At 47.8% G+C, this 25,570-nt stretch overlaps 2 protein-coding genes across 2 annotated transcripts in view; both read right to left on the bottom strand.

Annotated features, from left to right (window-relative positions):
- Window positions 1–25,570, bottom strand: part of LOC308046276 (E3 ubiquitin-protein ligase RBBP6-like) — a gene marked incomplete at both ends in the record, with an annotated part of 63,924 nt that overhangs the window by 16,555 nt on the left and 21,799 nt on the right.
- LOC308046057 (ral guanine nucleotide dissociation stimulator-like 1) overlaps window positions 1–25,570 on the bottom strand; it is a gene marked incomplete at both ends in the record, with an annotated part of 37,047 nt that overhangs the window by 807 nt on the left and 10,670 nt on the right. Inside the window, 16 exon segments of the mRNA XM_080353685.1 lie at window positions 282–434; window positions 922–1,060; window positions 1,480–1,569; window positions 1,803–1,924; window positions 2,399–2,431; window positions 2,733–2,819; window positions 3,147–3,231; window positions 3,565–3,578; window positions 3,582–3,668; window positions 4,093–4,308; window positions 4,960–5,084; window positions 6,235–6,419; window positions 6,864–6,941; window positions 7,764–7,972; window positions 8,616–8,726; window positions 9,356–9,853. Of these exon segments, the coding sequence (XP_080209811.1) occupies window positions 282–434; window positions 922–1,060; window positions 1,480–1,569; window positions 1,803–1,924; window positions 2,399–2,431; window positions 2,733–2,819; window positions 3,147–3,231; window positions 3,565–3,578; window positions 3,582–3,668; window positions 4,093–4,308; window positions 4,960–5,084; window positions 6,235–6,419; window positions 6,864–6,941; window positions 7,764–7,972; window positions 8,616–8,726; window positions 9,356–9,853 (2,232 nt within the window).

Raw genomic sequence — 25,570 nt, 5'->3', positions numbered from 1 at the left:
GAGCAGGGGCAGCAAAGCCGGCACTTGCTCAGAGTGCTTCACTTGGCATTGTTGATCAAATACAAGCTTCAATTTCAAGACCAGAAACCTTGAGAGATGCTCTTTGCAAACCTCTCACTCATCCCCTGCTCCACATGTTTTGATTTCTAACATTTGTCACTTTCCCTGTCAAGGAGATTTCATAAGTGAATAGGTGTTTCCAAAACTAAAAGCACCATGTAAGTCACCTGGGGTGAAAACATCACCCACAGTAACAGCGTTTTGCTGTTCCCACCACTCACCAGGATGCTCTTGTAGATGTTGCCACTTCTGTCCTCTTCTGCGCTGGTCCGGATGATGCAGCTCTCTCCGTTCTGGCGGTTGTAAAGTGGCAGGGCTGGAGGCGCTTCTTTAGAGGTAACGGGAGTCACAGAGTCGGGGCACTTCTTGGAGCACTTGTCATCAGACGGCAGCAAGGCGGGAGACGAGATCAAACACATTTATTACCATTTAACTGAAAAGATCCAAAGGCTAAAGATGACACTCTTCAGCACAACAGCCTTAACAAGGGCTTCAGCAACCCAGTTAAGGCAGTTTAGGTCAACAGAGCAGAGTCTGTAGGACAAAGCTCCCTGGGAACGGAACCCAGCCCAGACAAGGCTTGGTCTGGGCAGCTCCTGGCAGCTCAAACCCCAGGGCTGGCGAGCTCTGACCTCACCTGCTTCTCCCTTGCTCAGCTGCTCCGCCTGCCCCACAATTAGGCTGGGCTGATGCAGATGAGCTTTCCCCCAAAACTGCCTTTCCCAGAGCTCAGGTCCCTCCATTCCACTGCACGCAACGCTCTAGTCAAGACCCACAGGCTTGGGCAAGCGCCTGGGGCCGCCGGCAGCGTCAGCAGCCTCGCACGGGCTGTTGGTGCTGAACACAGGGCCCAGGCCCTACCTTGTGCTGAGGCTCCTCGGCAGTGTCGCTGGGAGGGACGATGGTGACGGTGCTGTCCCCAGAGCTCCCACCTGGAGCAGGTTTGGGCTGCGCGTTGACGGATGCGCTGTGGGCGCTCACCCTCAAGCCCAGCAACGGCCTAGGGGAGAAAAGAAAGCACAACAGAGCTGGGCTGAGCAAAGCTGTCACTTGCTTCAACAACCTGACCTGGTGGTGTGTTCTCCTATCTCGAGTGGCCTATTGTTTGTGCGTGTAGATCAAATTAGACTCTATCCTTATTTACTCTGTTTTGCTACTGCAGATTTGAATTGAATATCTAATCCAGCACTAAAATTGTTCCTTTGTCTGACACCTTAGGGTTATTTCTAATGTCTTTAGTCAATAATCCTCATGACTTCTTACACCAATAGAAAGAGACAACAGAAATACGTGTTTCTAGCTGGTGGTGTCTCCTTACAGCACTGCAGTGCTCTGGATCCCCAGCCAGGTTTGTCAGCTGGTGGTTGATTTATTCCAGTTCATATTCACACACCAAACCCCCCTCCCCGTTGCACTCACAGTCTGAATCTCTTCACCACACTCTTCTGAGCTTTGCCCGATGCGATGCTCTTGTCAGCGGCTGCTTCAATTTCCCGTGACAGATGGAAACTGCAGAACAGGCAATACCATTGTTAAATATCTCAGAGTGGCCATAGTTGAGCAGCCCTGGGTCATGCCCACGTCCCAGAGGGTCGCATCCCCACAAGGAGGAGGCAGCTCTGTGCGTGTGTGTTTCCACTCTCCGGGAGCAGCTCCTGGCAGCGCAGAGCTCAGGGCTGAGAGAACCTGAACCTGCCTGCGGGGCAAGAAAAGCTGCTTCGCCAGCCGGGCTGAGACCCTACCTCTCCTCATCACTTAAGTGCCGCTGCCTCCTAAACCACTGCACGAATTTCTCATCTCGTGTCATGCAATAGCTGTTACATGAGGACTGCAAGAGCTTAATTTGGGCGATTACGTCAAATTCCTAAGAAAACAAATAATAGAAAAGGAATTCTAATTAGAAAAATAAAGCCAGTCTCGTTAATACACTGAACGCACACAGCAACAGGTCCAGGACAAACTGAGTTTGACCCGCAGGTCGGTTTACGTTGAAGAAGCGACTATTTCAAGAACCGCTGTTTCAAACAATGCAGCTCTGCAGCTCACCCTTCCCGCTCCCCCCTGCGTGGCCAGAGCAGCGCCCAGAGAGGAATCCCGCTCTGTACGGAGCTGGTTCTCAGGCACTAAGCAAGGGAAATAACTAGAGGTGCCTGTGATGACAGCAGAGCCTGATCCTCCCCGGCTCTGCACGTCGTGCGCTCACACTCACACTTACAATCTGCGGTAACATGAGCGGCTGCTGGATACGCCCGAGCAAAGACAACAGGCCTCGCCAAGAGAACGCTCCAGCAGAGCGCGTCAGCAACTGACCATCACAGAACAGTCACCGGCCACTCACCCTTCGCCGCTTCTCAAAGTTGATCAGGCCGCCCTGTTGGAAGGACAGAGAAGGGATCAGAGGAGAAGAGCACGGGCTCGGTTGGAGTTGATCACAAACAGGATGAAGTAGCAACACCAAGGGAAAGGCCAGAGCTGCCCTGACCAAAGGCTTCTACAAAGACCTGTTTCCAGCTCTAGGATAAACCACGGCACTCATGTCCCCGAGTCTATTTTTCAAATAGATTCCTCTAGTTTTAAGAACTGCACTAGAACCCAGTGGAAGATGCAGGACCAGACACAGTGTCTGGAAGGGAGGGAGGATATTTAGGATTCCAAACATTGCCCCAAATTACCTCGAGATAGTCCTGAAGGGCTGTGTCCAGCATGACCAGGTCTGTGAGGAAGGTACCCAGGTAAGGTACCGTGCCTTGGGTGACTCCCTGCAAACGGGCAGAGCAATGGGGGATTAATTGACTGAGAAATAACAATAAAACAAGTGCTCTTGTAAATGATGCTTTCATGACATCACCCTCAGTATCTTAGCCAGTGGTTCGTCTCTGTACAGAGCGGTATAAAGGCAAAGTGCCCATTCGTAACTCATCTGCGTCAAATCTCGCTGTGCGGCACCTCTCGCCCCAGCAGAAAAGCCCGGGATTTACAGACCCGTCTTCCCCAAAGCAGCGCATACGGGAGTTCATTGGTTAGGAACAGGGCTGAGCTCGGCTTTGGGCGAGATCACAAGCCTGGCAACTCAAGCTCATTCCCACCTTCATCAGCAGCTCCCTGCTCGTCGCAAAGTTGTCGCAGTCGGAGAATATTTCTGAAAGCTCTTCGAACAGCAGCATTATGTCCCTGTACAGGAAAAGATGAAATCATTTAAGTTGTTTGTAAGCACTCTGAATCAGATCACGGTACTATTTTTTCCTCGTGAATTGTTAGCAGTTGGGCACATAAAAGATAAAAGCACCAAAACACATCCCGTGACACGCTGCACATCTACCAGGAACCTTCCTGGGATCTTCTGGGGCTCCCAGGCCCTATTTGACACAAAGAAATGCCGCAGAGATGCTGACTCTGCTGAGGGTTCTCAATCACGCTGCAGGTATGAGATTCTTGGAAGAAGGTGGATCAATGGGTACAAAGAAAGAGCACGGAGCTTTTTGCCTTAGTCTGGGGCAGCCTTACTTTGGAACGCAGGCCTAGGTCTTCTTCAGGCGATAAACAGAGGTGGACTGCAGTGCGGAAACAATGGCCTTCAGAGACGAAAAGCTGTTCAGGATCCTACATTGCTGTGAAAGGAGTGGTTAGAAACACAGGAGCATTAATCGTCAGCATCACCAATAGTCAGTGCTCTTCTGTCTGCCCCGTGTCCTGCTTGCTGCACATTCTCCCTGCTAAGCGGGCAGCTCCACAAAGACTGAGCCTCAAAAATATCACTCCCCGCTCCAGCCACCAAACACCTGATGGGCTTTGGCATTTACATCTTGTTTTCCTCACTTTTGTCTCTTTGTGGCGATGCTGCCCAAACTACAACAGTGAGGAGAGGAAGAGCAACGCTGCATGTGCTGTGACAGGGACAGTCAGTCAAAACCAGAGAGAACGAGAGCTCAGCTGCTCCCTGGCCTGGGCCCAACGCCAACAACCCCCCTCTCCCCTCCCAGCTCCACGGCACCCGCACAAGGAACGTTAAACAGCCGTGAATAAACGCTTTACACGGGCGATACGGATCCACTTCTCCAAGATCTTCGCTCGTTGCCGTGGCTTTAATTCTCTGGTCTGTAGGACGGTGCTGACCACGCAGTTGGCGACGGCGTTGAACTGCGAGATGGTGGCTCTGATGCTCTGTGCCAGGTGTTTGTTCTCTTGCTTATCCCTGCGGGACCAGATGCAGCCCAGGCAGTGGTGGGGCACAACGTTCTTGAAGAGTGTCTAGAGGGAAACACAGGTGTCCAAGTCAGCCTGGATCGCTATTGCCCACAGGAAGAAATGCATGTTCACAGTACAAACTGGATCTGAATCTAATATGGTATTAAAAGGGAAATATTGATTTTCTCTTAGTTTAAAATATACACTTTGGTATAACTCTTCAGGCCTGATGCCCTAAAAGAACTGCCAGCTACACAGTCCTGGCAAAATAAGAGACACCTTTCTATCACTTACATTACCAAGGGGAAAGATTTCTATATAATGATATTTTTGAAAGAGACTGATACAAAGAAACCAAATCTGAGCACTACAGTTAAAAGTACTTATACATCTTCAGGTGAGGTAGCCTAAAATAGAGTCAAAATACGCTATTTCTGAGGGGTCAAATATTAAACTTTGCAAAAGAGGCCACACAGTCTACATTCACACTGTAAAAAAGAAGACAAAAACCTTCAGAAGAACTGAAGGAAAAGCCCAATGAATGAAGCAAGTTTGGATAACCAAGCAGAGCTGTGCTCTGTGTCCCAGCAACAGAGCGGTTCTGGAACGCTAGACTTACATTGATCTAAGTTAAAAAACAAACAGACAAACAAACAATTAGAAGCCCAGAACTATTTCCCCGAGCAGTTCAAGTAATACGTGTGACCTACATACCGCGTCCATGTATGTCAGCTGTTCTGCCACCAGGTCTTCTTGGAACAATGAGAATTCTTCTGCACCGCTCATGTCCCGTTCCTCTTCGTCATCCAGGTCGCAGGGAGAAAGGCTGTGGAACGCGTCTGGCCAGCGTGGAAACACGAGTCAGTGAATTTATACAGAACACAATTAATCAAAGCAGATATTTGAAAAATCACTACATCTAATAGCAGAACATGCAAAGGGACCTGCCTGGTGTAACGGCCTCACTGTGCTGCACATTTTAGTGAGAAAGATAAGGACCGGAAGATTAAATTGGCAAAGAGAAGGTAGAAGAAAAAGAAACAGGGAGAACTGAGCTGTTCAGGGTCTCTTAGCTGAGAAGTGCCTTAACCCATTCACTAGCCATTCTTTGGGAATAAAAAACCCACCACCCCCCCACAACAATTCCTTATTAACACTGCAGAATTTTGATAATCTACTTGCCAGCATTTATGCTTTCTATAGTCTGAAAAATAGCTGAACTGCAAAGAGACAGGACTGCAATTATACCCCCAAAATATTACGCTGAGAACGCCCTTCTGTCCAGATTTCAAGGGAAGAGGAGGAGAAGGGAGACAGACCAGTTGGAAAGTTAAAACATGCTTTGCTAGTAGTACTGATGAGGAGAGAAAGTAATGCAAAATATACAAAACCAATCGTGGCTCCAGCAGCTGCAGGACAAGCACCCGGACGCCCTGGGCTGGACTCGGCAGTAAACCAGAGCTGGATTCAGGGCTGCAGGGCCTGGAACCAGGCCTAGGATCGCAGGCAGGCTCCTCTTCAGATGCCGGCCATGGACGAGAAGAGCGAGACCCTGGTGATCTCCCAGTTCTAGATGCTGCGCAACGTGGATGGCGTGCAAAACCTACCGAGCTGGTCACTTTGGGTCACCAGTTCTGGCCACCCCTCCCGGCAAGTCCGCCCCTCTCACGGGATGTACAGAATTGACCAGCAGCCTCGGCTGCCGCAGCACTAAGTCTAAATCTGGGCCTTTTCTGCACGCCAGTCCCACCGTTATGCGCTCCAGAGCCAACGGGGTCTGAAAAACACGCAGCCAACGTGAGAATCATGCACGTAGAAGAACTTAGTCCCTCCACTAAAGCTGGAAGTTGATTCCAGTTCCAACTCACATACTACGTGAGCTCTTACGACCTTTCGGCTCACGGCACTGGAAGCTTTGTGCCCTGGATAAGGGGACGTGTCAGGGTTGTCGCTGGGAGAACACACAGACAGCAGAGGAAGGTACTTTACCATCATTCTCCAGTTCTTCTTTCTGGAACTGCTCCAGGAGGTTCTGCGCCCTCTTCTCCGGGTCGGAGCCGGGCATGTTCTTCTTCAGGTAACTCAGCACCTTCAGCAGACACACGTAGTCAGGCGGCTCTTGGAAATCCTCGGCACATTGGTCGAGCCAGGCTTGTAAAATCGATGCAATCGCACTGTGAGCAAATTCAGAGAGAGCACATGGGTTGTATGCAGCAGGTATTGATGCAATCCTATGGATCTGTACCTAATACAACAACAGGAACGCTGAGCCATGCATCCCCCACGTGAAGGCAATATGGAGATTTCCATGAGCATAAAATTTAATTTGTTCTTTTTATGCAAGAAATATTATTAAGATAATACTTCATAGGAAACTAAAGGCTGCTTCTTCAATTACACCTTGAGAAACCAGCGCGGTCATTCAAAAAAGTAAAAGATTTGCTCTGTGTTGTATTATTGGATGTGTTATGAGACAGCTGATACTCGGCCTTTACACAAGCTCCTTGAAGCACACAGGGCTGTGATTTGTCAAAGGAAACAACAGCTCTGCTGCCCACGTCCCGCTCCAGCACCGAACCCTGACTGGGGCTCGCTGGGCGCTGCAAAACCGAACTTACGTCCTGAGCACTGTGCTGGATTCGGGCGAATTCTGGTTTCCACGCTCCTCAGAGCCCGAGATCTCCAGGTTTCCGTATCTGAAAAAATGAGATGGCTGCTTAGAGGAACCGCTACTGAGCAAAAGCAAAATCCCAAATAGCGTAATCCATATACAGTTGGCATAAACATATACAATAGGCATGAAGACAAGGGCTTCATGCTGGACAATTCCACGGTGGCTGGGGACGCTGAGGCGGAGATGAAGGCTTTGCACATGTCCCCGTGCACTGCAAAGCAAACTCAGACTAAACCAGGCAAACCCGTGGTGCCTCTGACAGGAGCGGCGCAGCCACAGCCATAGGGAGCTCAGCTGGGGACACGGAGCCTCGAGAGACCTGCGGGGAGAGCCCTGGCGGCAGCTGGAACAGCTCCTTCCAAACCACACCTTGCACCTCCTTACGTACGGGTGAGGAGGAGTTCATGGGACATCTGAGTGTGAACATTTTAATGGCTGCTCAGAAAACACCACAAACCCATCAAACCCAGAACTGACTGCAAGACGGAACAAGAAGGAATCTATTCCAGGTGTGACTTTACGGCCCACACATATTCTGGTCTTTTTTTAAGGGAAAAGCTGTATTGATTTTCTTGTGTCGGTCCCACTTTGGTTCCTTAGCGCTCAGACCACGCACACTTTCCCCACTCGGCGCTTAAGCTTTAATGAGAGTTGGGATGTGGGCAGCGTGCATTTACACATGCTGTGTTTATGCTGAAATCCCGAACTTTGCGGGATTCTTGACCTCTGTCCATCAGGTTATTAACTCCATGTCCACTAAAAGTAGGGGAAGAAATTCCTGTCAACGTCCCCCTGTCGTGTATAACAAATGATGGCTCAGTTTCCATTCTGTCCCGCCTCTTACCTGTCCAGGAGCAGCTCCAGGACTGTGCTGGTGGAAGCAAAGGCCCTGTACGTTGAGAGGAAGATGTTGATGTATGTAAAATCCTTATCTGCAAATGCCGTTGGAAGCGTCTCCACCAGCTTTTCCAAAGTTCCAGCTTTCAGGGCCCTGCTTTTGCACGTCTCGTCCGGGCTGACAGTGTGTTCTGCAGGTAACCGGTCCCCTTCAGCCTACAAGCGGAAACAAAGACAAAGCACAAAACTCAGACAGAAGCCAGAGCCCCGACACAGCCTGCACAATGAAACACAGATTCCATTCCACCTTTTTACAGGAATAGTCCATCTCTAGTTACTAAACAATTTTGTCAGTTTTGGCTTTCCGAATACCAAATGCTGTATCAAATACTAGAGGACAATGAAGACGTTTCTTATTTAAACAGGCAAGTGCTTCCAGTGCTTAAGCTGTAATCTCATGGTTGGCTTTTAAACTGACCCTTCTCTCCTAACAGGGCCAACCATTCAAAAACCTCGGATGCTTTCTTAGCATCAAGAAGTTTAAGAAAGGTTTATTAGACTTCTTGCAGCATGAAAGATCTAAGTTCCTTCACTTACTGGTACCTCTACAAGAAGTTACTAAGCAAGATTTCAAGCTCCTCAGTATTTAAAGGAATTGGTAATAAAGCCCAGCTCCCTCAAATTGAACAAAACTTTATATTACTTTCAACATGGGTTCTATGATATTTTCACAACATAACATGGAAGTTCTACCCACTTGCTGACCCTCTGGCTCAAACTGCCACAGCTGCACTGATTGCAATGAAGTGAGGACACTTGAATCAGCTGGGGACCTGGCCACCACGCCAGCTCTACTTACCCCGAGCCATCTTGCTCCTTCACTGTCAGGCTGCTGGATCTGCGCTCTTCTCAGGGGGTCACAGTCAACAGCGCCTTCTTGTGCTTTTTCAGCTCCATCCTCAGTTGTGCTCTGCCAGGAAAAGGGCAAAGAGAAACAAGTCAGAGAGAAAGGAACATGGTCCCTCACAAGCGCAGGCTGCAGACACCAGCATGCCGACACCAGCATCTCAAAACACCTCAACAACACCCACTTAAGTCGCCACTTTTTAGCTGCCTTTAGTTACCTGGGGTTTTTGGACTTTTAACTGAAAGCACAGAGGAGCTGAGAGCACAAATTACTGCACAAGCCCACGAAAGAGGTAAGAATTAAACCAGAGAGTCCAGATCTCCTGAACCCCAGCACTAACAGCCGCTGTATTAACATGCTGATACATGTTGAGGAGCAAAGCACTAGAGAACTGAAAACAGACGTAACAATTAACTTTAGAAATACATATACTGGTCCCCCTGCAACCACATAATGTTTTTTCGTCATACATGCCACTTGAATAATTAAAGTTTCAGGGCTTTACTAACTACCACAGCCTTAAGCACAGCAACAACTCAATTAGAAAGGATTTCAGTGCAGTGCAACCAAATCCTGATTTGGGGAAGCTGGGGTTTGGGGTTTTGGGGGGCTGCTTTTCTGTTTGTTTTTATCTCCTTTATCTCTAAAATATCCCCTAGTCAGATAGAACTGTCTGCACACCAGTGACTTGCCTCTTGAACGCTCTGTGGAACCTCCACATCTTCCCCAGGTTGGTTCCTCACATTGTCTTCCAGGCTCTGTGGAGTCTTCATGTCTTCTTCAGCTGGCTTGCTTGGAGTCTCCTCTATGCACTCCGCAGTCTCCACGTGTTCCTCTCTTATCTTGCTTGGACTCTCCTCGTTGTGCTCTGGAGTCTCCATGTCTCCCTCTGTTATCTCGCTTAGAGTGTTCTCAATGCACTTTGGAGTCTCTGCGTCTTCCTCTGTTGTCTTGCTTGTAGTCTCGTCATCTTCCTCTCTTGTCTTGCTTAGAGTGTGCTCAGTGTGCTCCGGACTCTCCTCAATGCCCTCTGGAGTCTCCACATCTTCCTTGGTTGGCTTGGTCACAGTCTCCTCAAGGCTGTGCAGAGACTCCACATCTTCCTCGCGTGTCTTCCTCCTGGGTGTCCTCCTCCTTGGTCTCCTCCAGCATCTCCAAACAGACAGGTTCCGAAAGGGGAAGTTCCGAGCCTGTTAGAAAACAACGGAAAGGCACTTTTGAATTGCAGATAGCAACACATTTACTTTTAATGTCCTTGCAAAAGTACCAGGACAAGATCATATGAACCCTGATCTTTAGGCACTATTACAATGCAAAAAATAGATCGTATGACAGAATAATAGAATCATTTTGGTTGGAAGAGATCATCGAGTGCAACCATTAACGCACCCCTCCCACTGCCCCATGTCCCTCAGAACCTCATCTACGTGCCTTTTAAACCCCTCTAGGGATGGTGACTCCACCACTGCCCTGGGCAGCCTGTTCCAATGTTGAATAACCCTTTCACAGAATCACAGAATGTCTGGGATGGGACGGGACCTTGAAAACTCGTCCAGTGCAATCCCCCCATGGAGCAGGAACACCCAGATGAGGTTACACAGGAAGGTGTCCAGGCAGGTCTTGAATGCCTCCAGAGCAGGAGATTCCACAACCTCCCTGGGCAGCCTGGGCCAGGCTCCGGCACCCTCACTGATAAGAAGTTTCTTCTCAAATTTAAGCGGAACCTCTTGTGTTCCAGTTTGTACCCATTACCCCTTGTCCTGTCACTGGTTGGCACCAGGAAGAGCCTGGCTCCATCCTCCTGACACTCCCCCTTTATATATCTGTAAACATTAATGAGGTCACCCCTCAGTCTCCTCTTGTCCAGCTCCAGAGCCCCAGCTCCCTCAGCCTTTCCTCACACGGGAGATGCTCCACTCCCTTCAGCATCTTGGTGGCTGCGCTGGACTCTCTCCAGCAGTTCCCTGTCCTGCTGGAACTGAGGGGCTACAACTGGACACAATATTCCAGGTGTGGTCTCCCCGGGGCAGAGCAGAGGGGCAGGAGAACCTCTCTGACCTACTGACCACCCCCTTCTAACCCACCCCAGGTACCATTGGCTTCCTGGCCACAAGGGCCCAGTGCTGGCTCACGGTCACCCTGCTGTCCCCAGGACCCCCAGGTCCCTTTCCCCTACGCTGCTCTATAACAGGTCATTCCCCAACTTATACTGGAACCTGGGGTTGTTCCTGCCCACATTCAAGACTCTACACTCGCCCTTGTTCTATTTCAATAAATGTTTCCCTGCCCAACTCTCCAGCCTGTCCAGGTCTCTGATGGCAGCACAGCTTCCAGTGTCAGCCACTCCTCCCAGCTTGGTGTCATCAGCAAACTTGCTGACAGTCACTCTATTCCCTCGTCCAAATCATTGATGAATATATTGAATAACACCGGCCCCAGCACTGCCCCCTGAGGCACTGCACTGGATACAGGCCCCAACTGGACTCTGCCCCATTGACCACGACTCTCTGGCTTCTTCCCTTCAGCCAGTTCACAGTCACCTCACTACCCGATCATCCAGACCGCACTCCCTCCCATTTCCCAACAGCCAACCTGAGCCTCCCCCGGCACAACTGGCGGCCGTTTCCTCCCGTCCCGTCACTTGTCACTCGCAGTGTCACCAACACCCTTCTCTCGGCACTCGGAGCTGCCCCCCCCCGCCCCGTGTCCCCCGCAGCCCCGTGGGAGGGCGGGCGGCGGGACCCGGCTCGCTCATACCCGTCCGCAGCAGGGCCCGCAGCTGATCCCGCACATGGCGCTGTGTCCGCGTCCGCAGGCAGCGCTGCTGCCGGCTCCGCCAGTCCCGCGCTCCCGCTCTCTCTCTCTCGCACCGACCGCTCGCCCCGACGGCAACGGCGGCAACGGCTCCGGCGGCACCGCGGCGCCCGGACGCGGCCTCGCGGCAGCACGTGTCGCCCGCCGCCGGCCAATCGCAGCTCGCCGTCGCTCCGGGCACGCCCCCTTGCCCCGCCCCCAGCCCGCCTGCGGTCCAAGCCCTTGCTCAGCCGGACAAAGCGCTGGGAACGGGACAGACGGACCGAGCCGGGAGCGTGCGGATCAAACTGTCCGTGGAACACAACTTGTGCTGCGGCAGAGCGGGGGACGAGCGCTCCGGAGCTGCTTCACACACGCACCACATGCTTGGATTTTACTGCTGGCCCTTGCAAACGCAAACCAGACCCGCACTGTCTGACCAACACCCCCTGCAGTTCATTCATTTGTTGCCCTCGAGCAAGTTCCGCCAGATACACGTAAACAGTCCACGGGCTACAAGCACAACTGCAGCCGGGCTGTGGCTCCTATATACATCCCAAATGGAATATTCCATCCCAAAGGAATCCCAAATACAGCATCCTAGATACAGCATCCCAGATTCAGCATCCCAGATACAGCATCCCAGATACCCCACCCTAGATACAGTATCCCACATACAGTATCCTAGATACAGCATTCCAGATACAGCATACTAGGTACATCATCCTATATATAGCATCCTAGATACAGGATCTAAGATACAGCATCCCAGATACATCATCCTAGATACAGCATCCTAGATACAGTATCCTAGATACAGCATCCTAGATACAGCATCCCTGATACAGCATCCCTGATACAGCATCCTAGATACAGCATCCCTGATACAGCATCCCTGATACAGCATCCTATATACAGCATCCTTAATACATCATCCTGGATACAGCGTCTGAAATACAGCATCTCAGATACAGCATCCTAGATACATCATCCTAGATACAGCATCACAGATAGAGCATCCTAGATACAGCATCCCAGATAAAGGATCCCAGATACAGCATCCTCGATACATCATCCTGGATACAGCATCTGACATACACAATCCCAGATGCAGCAACATACATACAGCATCCCAGATACAGTATCTTAGATACCACATCGCAGATATAGCATCCCAGGTACAGCATCACAGAGCATCCTAGATACAGCATCCCAGATACAGCATCCGAGATAGAGCAACCCAGATACAGCATCGTAAATACAGCATCCCAGATACAGCATCCCAGATATAGCATCCCAGATATAGCATCCCAGACACAGTATCCTACATACAGCATCCTAGATACAGCATCCCAGATAGAGCATACTAGGTACATCATGCTATATATAGCATTCTAGATAGATGATCTAAGATAGAGCATTCCACATACAACGTCCTAGATATAGCATCCTAGATACAGTATCCTAGATACAGCATCACAGATATAGCATCCCAGATACACAGTCCTAGATACAGCATCCCTGATACAGCATCCTAGATACAACATCCTTGATACAGCATCCTCAATACACCATCTGAGATACAGCATCCCAGACAGAGCAACTGAGATACAGCATCCCCAATACAACATCCCAGATACAACATCCCAGATACATCATGCTAGATACTGCATCCCAGATAAGGCATTCCAAATACAGCATCCTAGATACAGCATCCCAGATACAGCAACCAGGAAACAGCATCCTAGATACTGCATCCCAGGTACAACATTCCAGATACAGCATTCAATATACGTCATCCGAGATACATCATCCTAGATACAGCATCCCAGATACAGAATCCTTGATACTGCATCCTACATACAGCATCCTAGATACATCATCCAAGATACAGCATCCTTGATAAATTCTCCTAGATACAGCATCCCAGATACAGCATTCCAGATACGCCATCCTAGATGCAGCATCCTAGATACAGTATCCTAGATACACCGTCGTAGATACAGTATCCCTGATACAGCATCCTAGATACAGCATTCTTGATACAGTATCCTAGATACAGCATCCTTGATACATCATCCCGGATACAGCATCTAAAATACAGCATCCCAGATACAGTAACCTAGATACAGCATCCCAGATACAGCAACTTAGATACAGAATCCCAGATACAGCATCCTAGATACATCATCCGAGATACAGCATCACAGATAGAGCATCCTAGATACAGCATTCCAGATTCAGCATCCCAGATACAGCATCCCAGATAAAGGATCCCACATACAGCATCCCATATACAGCATCTTAGATACAACATCCCAGATACAGTGTCCTTGATTCAGCATCCTAGATACAGCATCCCACATACAGCATCCCAGATACAGAATCCTACATACAGTATCCCAGATACATCATCCTAGATACAGCATCCTTGATACATCATCCTGGATACAGCATCTGCGATACACAATCCCAGATGCAGCAACATAGATACAGCATCCCAGATATAGCATTCTAGATACCGCATCCCAGATATAGCACCCCAGATACAGCATCACAGAGCATCCTAGATACAGCATCCCAGATACAGCATCCTAGATACAGGATCTCAGATACAGCATCCCAGATATAGCATCCCAGATTCAGCATCCCAGACACAGTATCCTACATACAGCATCCTAGAAACAGCATCCCAGATAGAGCATACTAGGTACATCATCCTATATATAGCATCCTAGATAGATGATCTAAGATAGAGAATTCCAGATACAACGTCTTAGATATAGCATCCTAATTACAGTATCCTAGACACAGCATCACAGATACAGCATTCCAGATACACAGTCCAAGATACAACATCCCTGATACAGCATCCTAGATACAACATCCTTGATACAGCATCCTCGATACACCATCTGAGATACAGCATCCCAGACAGAGCAACCGACATACACCATCCCCAATACAACATCCCGGATACAGCATCCCAGATACATCATGCTAGATACTGCATCCCAGATAAGACATCCCAAATACAGCATCCCAGATACAGCATCCCAGATACAGCATCCCAGATATAGCATCCCAGACACAGTATCCTACATACAGCATCCTAGATACAGCATCCCAGATAGAGCATACTAGGTACATTATGCTATATATAGCATTCTAGATAGATGATCTAAGATAGAGCATTCCAGATACAACGTCTTAGATATAGCATCCTAGATACAGTATCCTAGACACAGCATCACAGATACAGCATCCCAGATACACAGTCCTAGATACAGCATCCCTGATACAGCATCCTAGATACAACATCCTTGATACAGCATCCTCGATACACCATCTGAGATACAGCATCCCAGACAGAGCAACTGAGATACAGCATCCCCAATACAACATCCCAGATACAGCATCCCAGATACATCATGCTAGATACTGCATCCCAGATAAGGCATTCCAAATACAGCATCCTAGATACAGCATCCCAGATACAGCAACCTCGAAACAGCATCCTAGATACAGCATCCCAGGTACAGCATCCCAGGTACAGCATCCCGGATACAGCATTCAATATATGTCATCCGAGATACAGCATCCTAGATACAGCATCCCAGATACAGAATCCTTGATACTGCATCCTACATACAGCATCCTAGATACATCATCCAAGATACAGCATCCTTGATAAATTCTCCTAGATACAGCATCCCAAATACGCCATCCTAGATACAGCATTCTAGATACAGTATCCTAGATACACCGTCCTAGATACAGCATCCCAGATACATCATCCTAGATACAGCATCCTTGATACATCATCCTGGATACAGCATTTGCCATACACAATCCCAGATGCAGCAACATAGATACAGCATCCCAGATATAGCATTCTAGATACCGCATCCCAGATATAGCACCCCAGGTACAGCATCACAGAGCATCCTAGATACAGCATCCCAGATACAGCATCCCAGATACATCATGCTAGATATTGTATCCCAGATAAGGCATTCCAAATACAGCATCCCAGATACAGCATCCCAGATACATCATGCTAGATATTGTATCACAGATAAGGCATTCCAAATACAGCATCCTAGATACAGCATCCCAGATACAGCAACCTCGAAACAGCATCCTAGATACAGCATCCCAGATACAGAATCCTTGATACTGCATCCTACATACAGCATCCTAGATACATCATCCAAGATACAGCATCCTTGATAAATTCTCCTAGATACAGCATCCCAGATACGCCATCCTAGATACAGCATCCTAGATACAGTATCCTAGATACACCGTCCTAGATACAGCATCCATGATACAGCATCCTAGATACAGCATCCTTGATACATCATCCCGGATACAGCATCTGAAATACAGCATCCCAGATACAGCATCCTAAATACAGCATCCCAGATACAGCATCCTAGATACAGGATCCCAGATACAGCATCCCAGATATAGCATCCCAGATTCAGCATCCCAGACACAGTATCCTACATACAGCATCCCAGATACAGCATACTAGGTACATCATCCTATATATAGCATCCGAGATAGGGGATCTAAGATAGAGAATTCCAGATACAACGTCTTAGATATAGCATCCTAATTACAGTATCCTAGACACAGCATCACAGATACAGCATCCCAGATACAGCATTCCAGATACACAGTCCAAGATAGAGCATCCCTGATACAGCATCCTAGATACAACATCCTTGATACAGCATCCTCGATACACCATCTGAGATACAGCATCCCAGACAGAGCAACCGACATACACCATCCCCAATACAACATCCCGGATACAGCATCCCTGATACATCATGCTAGATACTGCATCCCAGATAAGACATCCCAAATACAGTATCCTAGATACAGCATCCCAGATACAGCATCCTCGAAACAGCATCCTAGATACAGCATCCTAGATACAGCATCCCAGATACAGCATCCCAGATATAGCATCCCAGATATAGCATCCCAGACACAGTATCCTACATACAGCATCCTAGATACAGCATCCCAGATAGAGCATACTAGGTACATCATGCTATATATAGCATTCTAGATAGATGATCTAAGATAGAGCATTCCACATACAACGTCCTAGATATAGCATCCTAGATACAGTATCCTAGACACAGTATCACAGATACAGCATCCCAGATACACAGTCCTAGATACAGCATCCCTGATACAGCATCCTAGATACAGCATCCCTGATACAGCATCCTAGATACAACATCCTTGATACAGCATCCTCAATACACCCTATGAGATACAGCATCCCAGACAGAGCAACTGAGATACAGCATCCCCAATACAACATCCCAGATACAGCATCCCAGATACATCATGCTAGATACTGCATCCCAGATAAGGCATTCCAAATACAGCATCCTAGATACAGCATCCCAGATACAGCAACCTCGAAACAGCATCCTAGATACAGCATCCTAGATACAGCATCCCAGGTACAGCATCCCGGATACAGCATTCAATATATGTCATCCGAGATACAGCATCCTAGATACAGCATCCCAGATACAGAATCCTTGATACTGCATCCTACATACAGCATCCTAGATACATCATCCAAGATACAGCATCCTTGATAAATTCTCCTAGATACAGCATCCCAGATACATCATGCTAGATATTGCATCCCAGATAAGGCATTCCAAATACAGTATCCTAGATACACCGTCCTAGATACAGCATCCCTGATACAGCATCCTAGATACAACATCCTTGATACATCATCCCGGATACAGCATCTGAAATACAGCATCCCAGATACAGCAACCTAGATACAGCATCCCAGATACAGCATCCTTGCTACATCATCCTGGATACAGCATCCTTGATACAGAATCCCAGATACAGCATCCTGGATACATCACCCTAGATACAGCATCACAGATAGAGCATCCTAGATACAGCATTCCAGATTCAGCATCCCAGATACAGCATCCCAGATAAAGGATCCCACATACAGCATCCCAGATACAGCATCCTAGATACAGCATCCCAGATACAATATCCTTGATTCAGCATCCTAGATACAGCATCCCACATACAGCATCCCAGAGACAGCATCCTACATACAGTATCCCAGATACATCATCCTAGATACAGCATCCTTGATACATCATCCTGGATACAGCATCTGCGATACACAATCCCAGATACAGCAACATAGATACAGCATCCCAGATATAGCATCCTAGATACCACATCCCAGATATAGCACCCCAGGTACAGCATCACAGAGCATCCTAGATACAGCATCCCAGATACAGCATCCTGGATACAGGATCCCAGATACAGCATCCCAGATTCAGCATCCCAGACACAATATCCTACATACAGCATCCCAGATAAAGCATACTAGGTACATCATCCTATATATAGCATCCGAGATAGAGAATCTAAGATAGAGAATTCCAGATACAACGTCTTAGATATAGCATTCTAATTACAGTATCCTAGACACAGCATCACAGATACAGCATCCCAGATACAGCATTCCAGATACACAGTCCAAGATAGAGCATCCCTGATACAGCATCCTAGATACAACATCCTTGATACAGCATCCTCGATACACCATCTGAGATACAGCATCCCAGACAGAGCAACCGACATACACCATCCCCAATACAACATCCCGGATACAGCATCCCTGATACATCATGCTAGATACTGCATCCCAGATAAGACATCCCAAATACAGCATCCTAGATACAGCATCCCAGATACAGCATCCTCGAAACAGCATCCTAGATACAACATCCTAGATACAGCATCCCAGATACAGCATCCCAGATATAGCATCCCAGATATAGCATCCCAGACACAGTATCCTACATACAGCATCCTAGATACAGCATCCCAGATAGAGCATACTAGGTACATCATGCTATATATAGCATTCTAGATAGATGATCTAAGATAGAGCATTCCAGATACAACGTCCTAGATATAGCATCCTAGATACAGTATCCTAGACACAGCATCACAGATACAGCATCCCAGATACACAGTCCGAGATACAGCATCCCTGATACAGCATCCTAGATGCAGCATTCTTGATACAGCATCCTAGATACAGCATCCTTGATACATCATCCCGGATACAGCATCTGAAATACAGCATCCCAGATACAGCAACCTAGATACAGCATCCCAGATACAGCAACCTAGATACAGAATCCCAGATACAGCATCCTAGATACATCATCCGAGATGCAGCATCACAGATAGAGCATCCTAGATACAGCATTCCAGATTCAGCATCCCAGATACAGCATCCCAGATACAGCATCCTTGCTACATCATCCTGGATACAGCATCCTTGATACAGAATCCCAGATACAGCATCCTAGATACATCATCACAGATAGAGCATCCTAGATACAGCATTCCAGATTCAGCATCCCAGATACAGCATCCCAGATAAAGGATCCCACATACAGCATCCCAGATACAGCATCCTAGATACAGCATCCCAGATACAGTATCCTTGATTCAGCATCCTAGATACAACATCCCACATACAGCATCCCAGAGACAGCATCCTACATACAGTATCCCAGATACATCATCCTAGATACAGCATCCTTGATACATCATCCTGGATACAGCATCTGCGATACACAATCCCAGATGCAGCAACATAGATACAGCATCCCAGATATAGCATTCTAGATACCGCATCCCAGATATAGCACCCCAGATACAGCATCACAGAGCATCCTAGATACAGCATCCCAGATACAGCATCCTAGATACAGGATCCCAGATACAGCATCCCAGATATAGTATCCCAGATTCAGCATCCCAGACACAGTATCCTACATACAGCATCCTAGAAACAGCATCCCAGATACAGCATAGTAGGTACATCATCCTATATATAGCATCCTAGATAGAGGATCTAAGATAGAGAATTCCAGATACAACGTCTTAGATATAGCATCCTAATTACAGTATCCTAGACACAGCATCACAGATACAGCATCCCAGATACAGCATTCCAGATACACAGTCCAAGATACAGCATCCCTGATACAGCATCCTAGATACAACATCCTTGATACAGCATCCTCGATACACCATCTGAGATACAGCATCCCAGACAGAGCAACCGACATACACCATCCCCAATACAACATCCCGGATACAGCATCCCTGATACATCATGCTAGATACTGCATCCCAGATAAGGCATTCCAAATACAGCATCCTAGATACAGCATCCCAGATACAGCATCCTCGAAACAGCATCCTAGATACAGCATCCTAGATACAGCATCCCAGGTACAGCATGCCGGATACAGCATTCAATATACGTCATCCCAGATACAGCATCCTAGATACAGAATCCCAGATACAGCATCCCAGATACAACATTCCAGATACAGCATCCTAGATACATCATCCAAGATACAGCATCCTTGATACAGCATCCTACATACAGCATCCTAGATACATCATCCTAGATACAGCATCCTTGATAAATTCTACTAGATACGGCATCATAGATACAGCATGCCAGATACAGCATCCCAAGTTCTTCATACTAGATACATCTTACTAGATACTGCATCCCAGATACAGCATCCCAGATATAGCTTCCCAGGTACAGCATTCCAGATACAGTATCCCTGATACAGCATCCTAGATCACAGAATCACAGAATCAACTGGGCTGGAAAAGACCTCAGAGATCATCCAGTCCAACCCTTGGTCCAACTCCAGTCCATTCACTAGATCATGGCACTAATTGCCATGTCCAACCTCACTTTAAAAACCTCCAGAGATGGCGAATCCCCACTCCCTGGGCAGCCGTTCCAATGCCTGACCACTCTCTCTGTAAAGAATTTCTTCCTAATATCCAGCCTAAATTTCCCCTGGCAGAGTTTAAGCCCATGGCCCCTTGTCCTATTGCCGATGCCTGAGAGAAGAGCCCAATCCCCACCTGGCTACAACTTCCCTTCAGGTAGTTCTAGAGAGTGCTGAGCTCACCTCTGAGTCTCATCTTCTCCAGACTAAACAAGCCCAGCTCCCTCAGCCTCTCCCCATAGGTTTTGTGCTCAAGTCCCTTCACCAGTTGTGTTGCTCTTCTCTGGACCCGCTCCAGCACTTCCATCTCTTTCCTGACCTGAGGGCCCAGAATTGAACACAATACTCCAGGTGTGGCCTCCCCAATGCAGAGCACAGGGGAAGGATCACTGCCCTTGTCCTGCTGACCACGCTAGTTTGGATACAGGACAGGATTCCATTGGCATTCTTGGCCACCTGGGCACACTGTTGGCTCATGTTGAGCTTCCTGTCCATTAGTCCCCCAGGTCCATTTCTGCCTGACTGCTCTGCAGCCACTCTATGCCCAGCCTGGAGCGCTGCAGGGGGTTGTTGTGGCCAAAGTGCAGCACCCGGCACTTGGCCTTGTTGAACTTCAGCCCATTGGAATCAGCCCACTTTTCCAGTCTATCCAGATCCATCTGCAGAGCCCTCCTGCCTTCCAACAGGTTGACACACCCTCCTAGATACAGGATCTAAGATACAGCATCCCAGATACACCATCCTAGATACAGCATCCTAGATACAGTATCCTAGATACACCATCCTAGATAAAGCATCCCTGATACAGCATCCTAGATACAGCAACCTTGATACATCGTCCTGGATACAGCATCTGAGATACAGAATCCCAGATACAACGTCCCAGATACAGCATCCCAGATACATCATTCTTGATACTGCATACCAGATAAGGCATCCCAAATACAGCATCCTAGATACAGCATCCCAGACACAGCATCCTGGATATAGCATCCAAGATACATCATCCCAGATAGAGTATCCCAGATACAATATCCCAGATACGGCATCCGAGATACAGCATCCTATATACAGCATCCCAGATACAGCATCCTAGACACAATATCCCAGATACAGTATCCCAGATACAGCATCCCAGATACAGGATCCCAGATACAGGATCCCAGATACAGCATCCCAGATAAGACATCCCAAATACAGCATACTAGATACATCTTACTAGATACAGCATCCCAGATACAGCATCCTACATACAGTATGCCAGATAAAGTATCCCAAATACAGGATCCTAGATACAGCATTCCAGATACAGTATCCCAGATACAGCAACCCAGATACAGCATCCTAGATACAGCATCCCAGATACAGTATCCCAGATACAGCATCCTAGATAGCGCATCCCTGATACAGCATCCCAGAAACAGCATCCTAGATACAGCATCCAAGATACATCATCCCAGATACAGTATCCTAGACACAGTATCACAGGTACAGCATCCCAGATATAGCATTCCAGATACACCGTCCTAGATACAGCATCCCTGATACAGCATCCTGGATACAGCATCTGAGATACAGCATCCCAGATACAGCAATCTAGATACAGCATCCCCAACACAACATCCCGGACACAGCATCCCAGATACATCATGCTAGACACTGCATCTCAGATAAGGCATCGGAAATACAGCGTCCCAAATACAGCATCCCAGATACAGCATCCTCAATACAGCATCCTAGATACATCATCCTAGATATAGCATGCTTGATACATTATCCTAGATACAGCATCCCAGATACAGCATCCCAGATACAGCATTCCAGATACAGCATCCTAGATAAAGCATCCCAGATACAGCATCCCTGATACAGCATCCTAGACACAGCATCCTAGATACATCATCCTAGATGCAGCATCCTTGATACATCATCCTAGATACACCATCCTAGATACAGCATCCCAGATGCAACATCCCAGATACAGCATCCTAGATACAGCATTTCAGATACAGTATCCCAGATACAGCATCCCAGATACAGCATCCCAGATACAGCATTCCAGATACAGCATTCCAGATACAGCATCCTAGATACAGCATCCCAGATACAGCATCCCTGATACAGCATCCTAGATACATCATCCTACATGCAGCATCCTTGATACATCATCCTAGATACACCATCCTAGATACAGCATCCCAGATGCAACATCCCAGATACAGCATCCTAGATACAGCATTTCAGATACAGTATCCCAGATACAGCATCCCAGATACAGTATTCTAAATACAGTATCCTAGATACCGCATCCCAGATACCGCATCCCAGATACAGCATCCCAGATACAGTATTCCAGATACAGCATCCTAGATACCGCATCCCAGATACAGCATCCCAGATAAAACATACTAGATACAGCATCCAAGATACAGCATCCCAGATAGAGCATCCCAGGTACAGCATCCCAGATACAGCATCCTAAATACAGCATCCTAGATACATCATCCTAGATACAGCATTCCAGATACAGCATCCCAGATATAGCATCCTAGGTACAGCATCCTAGGTACAGCAACCCATATACAGCATCCTAGATACAGCATCCCAGATACAGCATCCCAGATATTGCATCCCAGATACAGCATCCTAGATACAGCATCCTAGATACAGAATCCCTGATACAGCATCCCATATACAGCATGCCAGATACAGGATCCGAGATACAGCATCCCACATACAGTATCCTTGATTCAGCATCCTAGATACAGCATTCCAGATACAGCATCCCAGATACAGCATTCCAGATACAGCATCCCAGATATAGCATCCTAGATACAGCATCCCAGATACAGCATTCCAGATACAGCATCCCAGATACAGTATCCCAGATACAGCATCCCAGATACAGCATCCCAGATACAGCATTCCAGATACAGCATCCCAGATATAGCATCCCAGATACAGCATCCTAGGTACAGTAACCTATATACAGCATCCTAGATACAGCATCCCAGATACAGCAACCCAGACATAGCATCCCAGATACAGCATCCTAGATACAGCATCCTAGATACAGAATCCCTGATACAGCATCCCATATACAGCATGCCAGATAGAGGATCCCAGATACAGCATCCCACATACAGTATCCTTGATTCAGCATCCCAGATACAGCATCCCACATACAGCATCCCAGATACAGTATCCCAGATAAACCATACTAGATACAGCATCCTAGATACAGCATCCCAGATACAGCATCCTAGATACAGCAGCCTTGATACATCATCCTGGATACAGCATCTGAGATACAGAATCCCAGATACAGCATCCTAGATACAGCATCCCAGATACACCATCCCAGATACAGTATCCCAGATACAGCATCCCAGATACAGCATCCCAGATACAGCATCCTAGATACAGCATCCCACATACAGTATCCTTGATTCAGCATCCTAGATACAGCATCCCACATACAGCATCCCAGATACAGCATCCTAGATACAGCATCCCAGATACAGCATCCCACATACAGTATCCTTGATTCAGCATCCTAGATACAGCATCCCACATACAGCATCCCAGGTACAGCATCCCAGATACAGCATCCTAAATACAGCATCCTAGATACATCATCCTAGTTACAGCATTCCAGATACAGCATCCCAGATATAGCATCCCAGATACAGCATCCTAGGTACAGCAACCCATATACAGCATCCTAGATACAGCATCCCTGATACAGCATCCCAGATATTGCATCCCAGATACAGCATCCCACATACAGTATCCTTGATTCAGCATCCCAGATACAGCATCCCACATACAGCATCCCAGATACAGCATCCCAGATAAACCATACTAGATACAGCATCCTAGATACAGCATCCCAGATACAGCATCCCAGATACAGCAGCCTTGATACATCATCCTGGATACAGCATCTGAGATACAGAATCCCAGATACAGCATCCTAGATACAGCATCCCAGATACTGATACGGGGACTAAACAGTTAACTAATTAACACTTTAAAAAACTAACACTTGACACTTAAAGTACTAAGCCTACCCCACATCACTCAACACACTTAGAGAGCCGACCCTTTAACCCACATCACTATTGCCCAGCCTTGCTTAGCTCTGTGTAACTTATTGTACAGAAAGCAGGATGTCACTGACGCCCTGCAAGGACAATAGTCCTTGGTGCATGCTTGGGTGAACTGGATTACAGAAACTGAGGCACAGGACAGGAGATACGCCAGTTTAACCCACTCAGCAGTCTGAGTCCCAACCAACTCATCACCAAAGGTGACCGTGTACAGAGAAAGAGGACCCGGGGTCACGATCACTGTGCAGCTGCAATCAGGAGGATCCAGAGCTGGAGACTGTGGAAATGGTCTCCTGAAATCATTGCAATAAGAACCGCCTTCTCGGGGACAGGTTCTGAATATGTACAGGCGTTCCTAGAACTGTCATGAATATGCAACATTTTACTGCATTTAACCAAGCCAACCATCAACGCTTACAGGCAAGACACAATCTCTATGACAAGCACACAAGTTTTCGCCCTCAGCTGTAGATCAGGGACAAGCTTGCGCAGAGACGCCCTGTTGCTCTTTCGCGTTAAGGCATGATCTGTTTCGTTTCTCTTGTAGATCGGCTGCTGAGCTCCTTTCCTTGGGCCACTGTGAAGCATTTGCCACAGGTGAGAAGTAGCTAGGAGCAGCATCCAGTTCTGCCTACGACTGTCTTTGCTCCTTTACTAGCAGAGCTCCCGTGCATCTGTGCGCGTGAGAAATGCAGGACTGGGCAACGTCGTGCGACACGCGGAGCTTTGCCAACAAACGGCGCAGCTGTGCACTCACTCCAGCTTAAGCACGAATGGAGCCTGCATCAAGGCACACGCAAGTGGACAGACAAACGTTTGTAGACACACGTGCTTTCACGCACACGGTCGTCCAAGTACAGGGACGTATCAGCAGGTACCCTCCAAAAGAATATTCTCGTGCAGCCACGTATGCGTGATGCAGTACGCCAGCCATCAACGGACGTGTTTACCCTCAAGCACGTCAGTACGTTTCGCGTACGTCTTTCTCTCCATAGATGGGGGTGGGCGTGTGCATGTGTGTGTCCAGGCGTTTGCTTAAGCTTCAGTGTGTGAAAAGGTAGGTGCTTTTCTCTAGCTGCGTTCGCGCGCACGAGGTGGTGGGCGCACATACCTGGGAGCTTGTGGAAAGGTTTCTGCT

The sequence above is a fragment of the Nesoenas mayeri genome, assembly GCF_963082525.1.
Source record: "Nesoenas mayeri genome assembly, chromosome: 15".
Taxonomy (NCBI): Eukaryota; Metazoa; Chordata; class Aves; order Columbiformes; family Columbidae; genus Nesoenas; species Nesoenas mayeri.
The sequence above is the reverse complement of the archived record's forward strand: the minus strand, read 5'-3'. Positions and strand labels throughout refer to the sequence as shown.